The following is a 12526-nucleotide window of genomic DNA, read 5'->3' as shown; positions in this document are numbered from 1 at the left end:
CTGTAGGCCAATAATACACTGTTTTGATTACTACAGCTTTGTAGTAAGTCTCAAAACCAGAAAGCATGAGTCTCCCAACTTTGCTCTTCTTTAAGATTTTGGCTACTCAGGGCCTCTTGTAATTCCATATGAATTTGAGGACTGGCTTTTCCATTTTGGTAAAAAGAAAGCTGTTGCAATTTTTATAAAGAGCATTCAATCTGTAAATTTCTTTGGGTAGTACTGACATCATGGCAAAATAAAGTTTTCCTACCTAAGAACACAGGATGTCTTTCATTTAGGTATTCTTTATTTTCTTCAGCAGTGCTTGATAGTTTTCAGTGTACAAATCTTTTGTCTCCTTAGTTACATTTACTACTAGGTATTTTATTCTTTTAGATGGTACTGTACATTAAATTGCTTTTTAAAAAAAATGTTTTTATTGACTTCAAAGAGAGGAAAGGAGAGGGAGACATCAATGATGAGAGAGAATCACTGATCAGCTGCCTCATGCATACCCCATAATGGGAATCAAGCCTGCAACCTGGGCATGTGTCCTGACAGGGAATGGAAAAGGTGACCTCCTGGTTCCTCACTCAACTGCTGAGACACACTGGTCAGGCTAAATTGCTTTCTTTTTTAAAATGTTTTTTATTATTGATTTTTAGAGAGAAAGGGTTAGGGATAGAGAGAGAGAAACATCTATGAGAGAGAAACATTACTGATCGGCTGCCTCCTGCACACACCCTACTGGGGATAGAGCTGCAACCTGGGCATGTGCCCTGATGGGGAATGGAAAAAGCGACCTCTTAGTTCCTGGGTCAACATTCAACCGCTGAGCAACACCGGCTGGGCTAAATTGTTTTCTTAATTTCCTTTTGAAACTGTTCCTTGAACACATATAGAAAAACAACTGGTTTTTGTATTCATCTTATGCCCTGAAACCGCTAAATTTGTTCATCAGCTCAAATAGCTTTCTTATGGATTCTTTGGGATTTTTTTTTTTAACATGTAAAATCATATCATTTGTGATGAGAGGCCCTTTTACTTCTTTATTTCCAATTTAGGTGCCTTTTATTTCTTTTTCTTGTCTAATTTCTCTGGCTAGAACTTGCAGTAAAATGTTAAGTGCCAGTGGTTAAAGTGGGCATGCCTGTCCTGTTTGTGATCTTGGGGAAAAAGTTTTCAGTCTTTTACTGTTAAGTATGATATATATTTTTTAATCATAAAAGGGTCTTGGATTTTGTCAAATACCTTTTCTATGTCAACTGAAATGAGCATGTGATATGTCCCTTCATCTGATTAATTTTCATGTGTTAAATCATCTTTGCATTTCTCAGAAAAATCCCACTTGGTCATGGTATATAATCTTTTTAATATGCTGTTGGATTTGGTTTGACAGTATTTTGTAGAGGATTTTTACATCTATAGTATAAGTTATACTGATCTATAATTTTCTTTTTTTGTACTATCTCTATGTGGCTTTGGTATTTGGGTAATGCTGGGCTCTTAAGAATGAGTTACCAGGTTTTCCATCTCTTCTATTTTTTGGAAGAGTTTGAGAAGGATTGGTGTTTGTTTGTTTTTTAAATGTTTGTAGAATTCACCAATGAAGCCATCTGGTCCTGGACTTTTACTTGTCTGGAGGCTTTTAATTACTGATTCAATTTCTTACCTTGTTACAGGTCTGTTGAAAATTTCTATTTCTTTTTGAACCACTTTATGTGTTTTTAGGAATCTGTCCATGTCATCTTGGTTACTTAATTTGCTGGTATAAAACTGTTCATAGTATCCTCTTATAATCCTTTTTATTTCGGTAAGTTCAGTAGTAATGGCTCCACTACCATTTCTGACTTTAGTTATTTGTGTCTCGCTCTTTTTTTCTCAGTCTAGCTAAAGGTTTGTCAATTTTGTTGACTTTTTCGAAGAACCAACTTTTAGTTACATTGATTCTCTCTTGTTCTTCTATTCCCTAGTTTGTTTATCTCTGTTAGCTTCGGGTTTACTTTTCTTTTTCTGGTTTCCTATTATTACATTAAGTTATTGAGATATTTCTTCTTTTTGAATGTAGGCATTCACAACTATATATTTCCTTTTGAGTACTGCTTTTGCTACATCTTACAAGTTTTGGTATGTTGTGTTTTTGTTTTCATTAATTTAAGTGTTTTCTAATTTCACTTATGATTTCTAATTTGATTAATTAAATGTTAATTTTCACATATTTGCAAATTTCCCAATGTTCCTTCTGTTACTGATTTCTAGTTTCATTCACTATGGCTAAAAAAAATACTCTGTATGTTTCGATCTTTTGAAAATTTACTGGGACATGCTATATACCTTAACATATGGTCTATCCTAGAGAATGTTTCATGTGCACTTGACAAGACTGTATATTCTGCTGTTGTTGTGTAGACTATTCTACATTTATCTGGTAGGCCTAGTTGGTTTGTGTGGGTCAAGCCTTCTGTTTCCTTATTGATCTTCTATCTAGGTGTTCTATTCATTAATGATAGTATTGTACTGAAGTATGCATCTATTGTTATAGAATGGTCTATTTCTCCATTTTGTTAATGTTTGAATCATATATTTTGGGGCTTCACTGATTTGTACATATGTAATTGTCATATATTCTTGGTAAACTGACTCTTTTGTCAATATATAATGTTCTTTGTCTCTTGTAACAGTTTTCTACTTAAGAGTCCATTTTGTCTGATATTAGTATAGACATCACCGCTTGTCTTTGGTTTCTATTTGTATGGAATAACTTTTTTCCATCCTTTCATTTTACTCTATTTGTGGTTTTGGATTTAAAGTGAGTCTCCTGTAGACAGAATATAGTTGGATATTTATTTTAATCCATTCTGCCTGTTTGCTTTTTGATTGGAAAATTTAACCCCTGTATATTTAATGAAATTATTGATTTAAAAAGACTTCTGCCGTTTTACTGTTTTCTGTATGTCTTACACCTTTTGTTCCTCATTTCCTCCATTACTACCTTCTTTTGTATTTCGTTTTTCTTTTGTAGTGAATTGTTCTGATTCCTTTCTTATTTCCTTTTGTATATGTTTTAGATATTTTCTTTGTGGTCACCGTGGGGATGACATTTATATCTAAATTTATAACAATCTAGCATCAATCAATACCAACTTAATTTCAATAGCACACAAAAACTTTTTGATACTATATAGCTCATCTTCCATCCCTTTATGTTGCTGTAAAAAATTATATCTTTATATGCTGTATGCCCAATAACAGATTTGTAATTATTATTCATTCATTATCTTTTAAATACTGTAGGAAATAAAAAGTAGGGTTACAAATTAAAACTACAGTAACAGTGGCTTTTATATTTGCCCATCTGTTTATCTTTATTGAAAATCGTTTTCAAATGGTTTTGGGTGTCATTTCAATCTGAAGGGTTACCTTTAGCACTTCTTGTATGACAGGCCTAGTGGCAGTGAACTCTCTCAGCTTTTATCTATCTGGAAATATCTCAATTTCTCCTCCATTTTTGAAGGACAGTTTTACCAGACACAGAATTCTTGGTTGAGAAGTTTTTTCTTCCAACATTTAAAAAAAATTCTTTGATTTCAGAGAGAGAAAGGGAAAGGGACAAAGAGAGATAGAAACATCAATGATGAGTGTCATTGATTGGCTGCCTCTTGCACGCCCGGTGCTGGGGATCAAGCCCACAACCTGGGCATATGACCTGACTGGGAATCAAACCTCGATCTCCTGGATCATAGGTCGATGCTCAACCACTTAGCCACACTAGGTGGGCCAACATTTTAAGTATGTCATCTCATGCCTTCTAGCCTCCATGGTTTCTGATGAGAAATTGGTGGTTACTCTTATTGAAGATCCTTCATATGTGACAAGTTGCTTCTCTTGATGCTTTCAAGATTCTCTTTGGCTTTTGATAGTTTGCTTATTATGTCTCGATGTGGGTATCTTTTGAATTTATCCTACTTGGAATTAGTTGCACTCCTTCAATTTATAGATTCATATCTTTTAATTAAATTTGGGAATTTGGAGGACTTCTTTCTTCAAATATTCCTTTGTTTCTTTCTCTTTCTCTAATTTTTCAGTGACTCCGTTAATGCATATGATGATCCACTTGATGGTGCCCCATAGGTACCTTAGGCTCTCTTCACTTTTCTTCATTTTTTTTCTTTCTCTTCCTTAGACTAGATAATTTCAATTGTCCTATTTTTAAATTCACTGACTCTGCTGTTGAATATCTCCAGTGAATTTTTCATTTCTATTACTGTATTTTTAAGCTTTAGAATTTGTTTGGTTCCTTTATATTATTTCTCTTTATTGATACTGATTTTAGCACATCTTTTTCTTGATTTCCTTTAGTTCCTTGTCCTGATTTTCTTTAACTCTTTGAGGATACTGAAGACAGTTGCTTTAAAGTCTTTGGTATGTTTCATGCCTGGACTTCATCAAGGATGATTTCTGTTCATTTGTTTTGTTCCTTTTAAGGACTCATATTTTCCTGTGTCTTTGTGTGCCCTGTAATTCTTTGTTGAAAACTAGACATCTACATTTTATAATGTGGTAACTCTGGAAAAAGATTCTCCACCTTCCCCAGGGTTTGCTGTTTTCTGGATTGTTGAATTTGTTCAGTGAATTTTCCAAACTAGTTTTTGACACTCCCCTCCCCCCACAAAACTGTACTCCTTGTTGTGCATGGTCACTGAAATCTCTGTTCCTTAGCTATGTTAAACTAGTATTTTGACAGAGATTTTCTTGAATAGCTAAACAAGTAAAAAAAGACAAAAAAAATACTCTCCTAGTCTTAGCAGAATAACTCTATGCAGGGGCATTCAATGCTTATACTTGTACTTGCAAAAAGCCCAGGTATTAGCCTCAGGTAAAATCTTAGGGTTTTTGCAGGTCATTTCTAAGCATAAATATCTTGCCTTGGACATTTGTATGGCTTTCTAAATTACACATGGGGCTTTTCAATGTTCTAGTTTGCCAAAGAATCTTTTCCTGGCTTTTGTTCTTGGGCCTTACATGATCTATTATATGTTTCAATGGTAATCTTTTGCCCTGGGTGTCTGCAGCTTGCTAGTTTGGCTTGTAGTACTTCCACTCATTGCCTGCAATCTATCTAGCTGAGCTCTAAATTAGATAAAACGGAGACATGGGCCCTGTATAAATCCTTCAGGCCCAGACAGGTTATAACAGATGTACAAAACAATTTGGAGTAAGGTCTGCTCTGCTCCTTCTGGAACCATGGCCCACACTGGGAATGTGGGAACCCTTCAATGCCACTGCATCAGGAAGAAATTAGACCCAAGTCAAGTAAAAATGCCATAAAGCTTTCCTAGTGCTTTGAAGTCATCTCTTTCTTGATTCAGTGTTCATTTAAGTACTGTGAACATCTGTTTTCCAGAGTTCTGGGAAATTTGGATCTGACAGCTTCAACTTGCTTTTCTTTGTTTCTTTGGAGGGATAAGAGCTTGGAACTGCCTACTCTGCCATTTTCCCAACCAAAAATTTAAAATTTTGAAACCAACTTTTAAATGTTGGTGGCCAAAGGTCTTAGTAAGGATTTAAAACATTTATATGTCTAGCAGATGTAGATACTTTTCTATTACATACCATTGGAGTGCGATGTTTCACTTTAGTCTGGACAACACCATCTTTTTCGAACTGTATCATATCATTAAGAGGGTCCCATGGTCGAGTACTACATAAATAAAAAACAAACCATTTGTTTAATGAGTAAACAAAATACTTAAAAACTTTCAAAGTTTAGATTAGATTTTCTTTAGTAATTATAAACTTAGCTATAAGATTAAGATTCATCATATCAAGTCTTCTGATCCTCAGCTTATTTTATAGGCTAACTACTATCATGGAGTCAAATCTATAATAAATGGAACATTAAATTTAAATCTCACACTAATTTATATGTGTGTGTGTGTGTGTATGTATGTATATGGCTTAATAAAAAACTAACAACAAAAATTTTAGAAATAAAGGCAACAAATTATGCTGATAATTACTTACTCTGCAAACTTGTAATGCCATTCTCCTGTGAGTGGATCGAGTTCAAATAACTTGCAAGTCCACTCTTCATTTTTCGTTTTCCGATCTCTGGCCGATTGTCTTTGAGCTTCCTCTAAAACATACTTCTCTTGAGTAGCTTCTGTTTGGTCTTTTGCATTTATGGCTCGAGTTACTCGCTGCCATAGTCTAATACATGTGCAAAAATAGCATAAAAAAGCAACAGAAAATCAAATCTACATTGAATAGGTTTAAATTCGCTTGAGAGGAAATGATTTCCATGTGGGCTTTTGTCTTTGACAAAGCTTATGCTGAGATGCTTAGAAATTAGTGCAGATATAAAAAAAGTGGTCCTTGAGTACAGCAATACAGTGGAGACTAATTTTTTTTCTTGGCAAGAGACATTTATTACATGGGCTCTTAAACGTATGGCAATGAATGGTGCTGACCTAAGATGACAGGAATGTAAACAACAGTTCAATAATCTAAAATTTTAACAAGCTCCCCAGATGATTCTTATACATACTATTTAAGATAGACTGGCCTCAAAGATCAGATATTGTAATGCCATGCTTCTCAATCTCGAATGTGGGAATTATCAGGGAACTGTTAAAATCATAATCTCTGGGAGCGAGCAGAGTATTTTTTAAAAATGTTTCCGTGCCTGGCTGGGTGTGGCTCAGTGGTTGAGCATCAACCTAGGATCCAGGCGATCGGGGTTCGATTCCTGGTCAGGGCACATGCCCGGGTTGGGGGCTTGATCCCCAGTCAGGGGCGTGCAGGCAGCAGCCAATCAATGACACTCATCATTGATGTTTCTATCTCTCTCTCTCCCTCTCCTTTCCTCCCTCTGAAATCAATAAAGATATATTAAAAAAAAAAAAAAAAAAAAATGTTTCCCAGGTGATTTTAATGTGTAGCCAATGTTGAGAACCACTAGTTTACCAGAAAAGAGTACTGAGGTAAAATCTTTCTCCTACTAAAGTTTAGTTTTATATCAGATGAACAAAAATGTATTATCTATATTCCACTAATCTGGGAAGACAGCATGTTGGGACTGACAGAAAAAAGGCTTTGGAACTAGACCTTGGTTGAATCCTAGATCTGCCACTCCTTGGATGGTAAACTTAAAGTTACTTATCCTGCCTAAGACTCATTTTCCTCATCTTTAAAATACATTAAATTATGTTCACACCTCAAAAATTATTGTATGCCTTGGCAAAGCTTCACTCTGAATGAAGAGCATCATGTGGTTACAGCTGATACAGAATTTTAGAACTGCATACATATTATTCCATCTTTGACAACCTCAAATTTTCTTTTTAATCCTCACCTGCGATATGCTTTCATTGATTTTAGAGAGAGGAAGGGAGAGAAAAAAACAGTGATATAAAAGAAAAACATTGGTTGACTCCTGTTCGTGCCCCAACTGGGAACTGAACCTCAACCTGGGTATGTGCCCTGACCAGAATTTGAATCCGTGACCTTTCAGTGTGCAGGATGAAGCTCCAACCAACTGAGCCACACCGGCCAGGGCACCACCTCAATTTTGAGTGTAGAAGAAAAGTACACACACTTGAATCCCACTAGAGAGTATGATAATGCATATGGCAACCTGTAATGAGGACTACGCTGCACAATGTGTATAAAGTGCCAGTATAGAAATACAGTAAGAACAAAATTGGACAATGTGTATACAGTATATTTGGTTCAAAAGTTACAGATCTAGTAAGAATTTCATGATTTTAAGAGCAGAAACTATGGCCTTAATTATTATTCAACTAGTGCCAGTCTTCTAGAAGTCTGCACGTGCAGTGGCATTATTCATGTATTTTAGAAAAATGAAACAAAAAGTAGATTTTTGTGCCACATCCTTCACCTAGAGTTCTACATGCCTTACCCAGGTTAGAAAACAGGTGCCAAATAAAACCCAAGAATCATTAATTAGTCCCATAATTGTATGTAAACAAACTAGAAGTTCTTTTTTATTTTAATAGGCCCTAGAGCAGATAAGAAAGAAGAAAAATGGGAAGTTTTATCTTTGAGCTGCAAAAAAGTAGCATGATTTGTATAATATTTATTTGACGTTCACATAAACTAAAAGAGAATCCTGTCACATCTCACAAATGTTAAACTATTTTGCTGAATTGAAATATGACTAAAGGCAGAGAAAAGTGACCACACTTTTGAGGGATTAAAAATATACACTGTATCATCATAAAATCAGCTGAAATATGGTATACTTACTTCTCTGATTCAAAGTCTCCCTGCTCTTCAAATTTTACAGTGTGCCTTATTAATCTCCATTGCTTAATGTCTGGTGTTGGATTCCAAAAAACCTCTGAATTATCAGTCTTTTTGTCATTAATAAAAACTTCACTATCCTGTATTTAAAGATATTAAATATTAATGTAGAGAATTATCTTTATTTAAAAGGGGATTATATAGTATAGCACTACTTCTTGATACTTAATCCCATAGTTAAATGCATTTTAAAAACAAATACAGCTAGCACTTTTCTAAAAGCCCCAAATCTTTTGTCATTTTTAGAAAAATACTAAGATTAAATATGTAATACTAGAATTTTAAATTTTGATTGAATACATGGGTAGTTCATGAGATTTCGTAAGTTTTACTTAATAAGCAAATTTCAAACAATTATAGGCAAAGCCTCATCTATCATCTCCGAATTGCCAAAGTGAAACCATAGTGTTTATTACAGCTACAAAGAGATACAGATTACTCTTTACACACTCAACATATATAGAAAAACCCGAAAGAGCCTTTCTTGGCGTTAAAAATTTGAGCACAATCTAAAAAATTTCATTTAAAAGAAAAGATTCTTATCTTTTTTCCAAATGATATTCAGATAGAAGTAAACTGTAAACATTACAGAGTATGTGGCCTTATAGTTGAGTTTCTAGATCCAGTTTCATTTTCTTAACATTTCTTATCATTTTCATGTATAATGCATAAAATAGTATACTCAATGTTCACAGTGAGAGTGCATCTAAGCAATAGCATGATATGATCCTTTATTCACTTAAGCTTCTCTTAACAAAATTATATAGATGTGAATTTAGGTTAACGGAGAAGTAAATAAAAGCCATCGCTCTCAAATACCACTATAGCCTTTCCATGTTCCTGAAAAGGAACTATAACTCTAACTCGAAACGCCCCTTCCTTCTGGGTGAGAGGCAGTATACTGCTGTAATAACCCCGGTGGCCGACTGCCTAGGCTGGAATTCTCACTCCAGCTACTCTCAGCAAAGTATTTAAACTCTCTGTGCTTCAGTGTCCTCTGTAAAACGGGGACAATAAGAGTACCCACCATATAGAGTTATACTAAATACTGAATGAGTTAACATCTACTTTTTTAAACAATGTAGTACATAGTAAGTGACATATAAGTGTTAGCTGGTTTTACTGATTTAAAGTTTTGGAAGGTAGAACATTACATATTGGAAGGTAAAACCAGATATTGTTGGTAAAAGAGCAACACCAAAATGTGTGTTAAGCTGAAGCTTATGTTAAATAGTGGTGATTTTAGCAATGGAATAAGTGAGTTTATAAAATGTGACTGTTAACTTTTTTCCATAGAATAGAATTCTTTTGTTAAGCTAAAACATAAAAATACTTACCCAATGACCTTCTAACGTAGCTAAGACTTCTTTTCCCAGTTTAAGTTTCCCTGCTATTTGATTAACACAGTCACTACTACCTAGAAATGGCTTTTAAAAGAGAAAATGTTAAATAAACACTTTGCTTTTAACTTATATTTAGATACAATGCAGACAAAAGCAACAGAAAAAGTAACTGCACAGTTATAATGCTGTTGAAGGCACAAATAGTGAAATACAGACTCAAATTTTAGTAATAAATGCTCAATAAGAAGACATTTGAATTTGTTGACATGGAAAAAATAGGTTTAAAAAAATCAGACTACGTGAAGTTCAAATAAACTTAAGATCAAACTGATGTAATTGACTCAAGTTCTTTGCTCTCTCCTGACTCAAGACTGTACTCTATCAATGTAGCAATATATAAAGCAAAATTAACTCAGCAAACGTAAAGGACTTAACTCATCTATTAAAAGAAAAAACACCCCCTCCCTCAAAATAAAACAGGAAAATAATACTCAACCAAAAATCCCTCCAGAAAATAAAATTAGAAGAAATACACTTTGAGTTACTATGTTGCATTACTGCTGTTTCTCCTCAGTGACAAAATTTTGGTGCTCTAATCTAATCTTTAAAGGTACTGTAAGTTACTTAAGACCTCTTCAGTCATGATTTCCAAATAGCATTATCACCATACAAACAAAAATTTGTCAAGGTGAAAAAAAATCAAACGAAGAGCATTGCATCTAATGATACTTAAAAGAGTTCCTTTTTATTAGAGAAAAGTTGCTGATCAGATGGATATCAACATGGGAGCTAATAATAAATATTAAATAGTTCATAGAAATATTTTATCTGAACATAATGTATTATCTTATACCAACCACTGACACTGTGAAAGGTCTTAAATTTCCCTTTCACTCTAAGGGAGACAGAACTTTTCAAAGATTGTCTCAAGCATATCTATCCACCCCCCTCCAGCCCACATGCTCTTCTTCAATGATACCTTGCCATCCTCCCAAGCGGAGCCTACATCCCTTCCTCTTGAATTTGGGTAGGTTTATAACTCTTCAACTAATAGAAGGTGGTGGAAGTGATATAATTTGACCTCTGAGGCAAAGTCATGGATGTGATGCAGCTTTCACCTTGCTCACAGGGACACTTGCACTTGGAACCCTGAGCTGCCAAGTGGTTAGTCTAATTGCCTCGAAGCTACCAACTGGCTGTGAGAAATCTAGGCTACATGGAAAGGCCACATATATAGGTGTTCAGATTAGCAGTCCTAGTCTTTCAGTCATCCCAACCAGGCATCAGACACATAACTGATGAGTCTTCAGATGGTTCTAGGCTCCAACTGTTGAGTCACTCATAGTCTGCAAGTCTTCCTAATTGAAGCCCCAGACATTATGTAGCAGAGATAAGTCATCCCTAATACATTCTGTCCAAATTCCCAACCCACAGAAGCCCTAAGGATCAGAAAATGGTGTTTTTAAGCTTATGAGTTTTAAGAGTAAATTGTTAGGCAGAAATAGTAACTAACAGAACTCTGTCTTAGTGTACACAGCTGCAGTTCATGCAGTTACATACTTTTTGGTATTTTTTGAAGCAGTGCTTTAATTAACTGAAAAATTTCTATCCATTTACTTTTCTTAGATCTCATCTCCTATATAATGCCAACCATTTTATTAAGTAAAATAAAAAAATAAAAAATGATGGCTCTGTAGTGATTTGGATCTTCCAAGGCTGCCCTTTCATGAATTCTGTGTCCTTATATTTAGTCTTTAATATAAAGACTAAACTGTGAAACTAAACTGTGTTCTTTCATATTTATAGCACAGCTCCTCCTTTATTGGGTGACACCTCCTATTATTCTCTACTAACCTTTAGTTTAAATTCAAGTATTGCACTGTATCCAGTTTTTTGACATGTAATATTGACTGTTCCACCAAGCTCCAGTGTCATTGTGCCATAAAGAATTCCTAAAGAAAAAAAATTTTGACAAAAGGTTGAAGAGAGAGACACTGGCTAATAACAAATAGAGCTTTAAAATCTAATTTCCTTCTAGAGAAAATAATAATGCGAGGGTACTCTATCCCACTCAATAACAATCTATAATATACATATAAATTTAGTTCTGTAGGATTGAAGAGATAATAGTTGATCCACATTATTTGCAGATTCCATATCTGCATATTCACATACTCAACTAAAATATATTAGTAATCTCCAAATCACTACCCACAGCATTTTTGCAGTCATCCATGGACATGGGCATTTTGAGTTGTCCAATGTGCACATTCCCAGCTGAGGTCGAACAAGGTGACACTCTGCCTTCTTGTATCTTTCAGATGGTAAAAAGGTGTCTTTTCTGCAGTATAGTTAGTGCCACATTTTTCACATTTTTGTGCTCTCTGTTGATGACATTACTGTTTAAAATGGCCCCCAAATGTAGAGCTGAAGTGCTGTCTAGTGTTCCTAAGCACAGAAGGCTGTGATGTACTTTTCAGAGAAAATGTGTGTTAAAGCTTGGCTCTGACATGAGTTATAGTGCTGTTGGCTGTTAGTTCAATGTTAATGAATCAATAGTATATATTAAATAAGGTGTCTTTAAACAGAAACAAGGTTGTGTATTGACCGGTTGATAAACATGTAACAAGAGGCTCACAGGAAGTATTTGCCCTAGGAGCAATGGTTCAGTATTCATTAATTCAGTGTTTGTGGTGACTATAGAGCGTAACTACAGCAAATAACAAGAATCAACTGTATAAGACAAACAAATAAATCCCCCCAAATAGGTTCTGTGGCTAAAAGCTGAGGAAATTCTGAGTTTAACAGAGTTAAACAAAAAATTTGTGTGTGTATCTGTTCCTGGAACAAGCTGTTAAGGCAGTCTTAATATGCAA

At 34.7% G+C, this 12526-nt stretch overlaps 1 protein-coding gene across 19 annotated transcripts in view; it reads right to left on the bottom strand.

The window, feature by feature from the left end:
- OSBPL8 (oxysterol binding protein like 8) overlaps window positions 1–12526 on the bottom strand; it is a 211050-nt gene that overhangs the window by 8160 nt on the left and 190364 nt on the right. For all 19 annotated transcript variants that reach the window (XM_081129028.1, XM_081129036.1, XM_081129025.1 and 16 more), the window contains 5 exons: window positions 11505–11602; window positions 9645–9734; window positions 8251–8387; window positions 6007–6192; window positions 5596–5683 (listed from right to left, as the gene is read on the bottom strand). In XM_081129028.1, the coding sequence (XP_080985154.1) occupies window positions 5596–5683; window positions 6007–6192; window positions 8251–8387; window positions 9645–9734; window positions 11505–11602 (599 nt within the window). The remainder of the gene's footprint in view (window positions 1–5595; window positions 5684–6006; window positions 6193–8250; window positions 8388–9644; window positions 9735–11504; window positions 11603–12526) is intronic.

This window comes from Miniopterus schreibersii (genome assembly GCF_964146895.1).
Source record: "Miniopterus schreibersii genome assembly, chromosome: 2".
NCBI lineage: Eukaryota > Metazoa > Chordata > Mammalia > Chiroptera > Miniopteridae > Miniopterus > Miniopterus schreibersii.
This window is presented reverse-complemented; position numbering and strand designations above follow the sequence as displayed.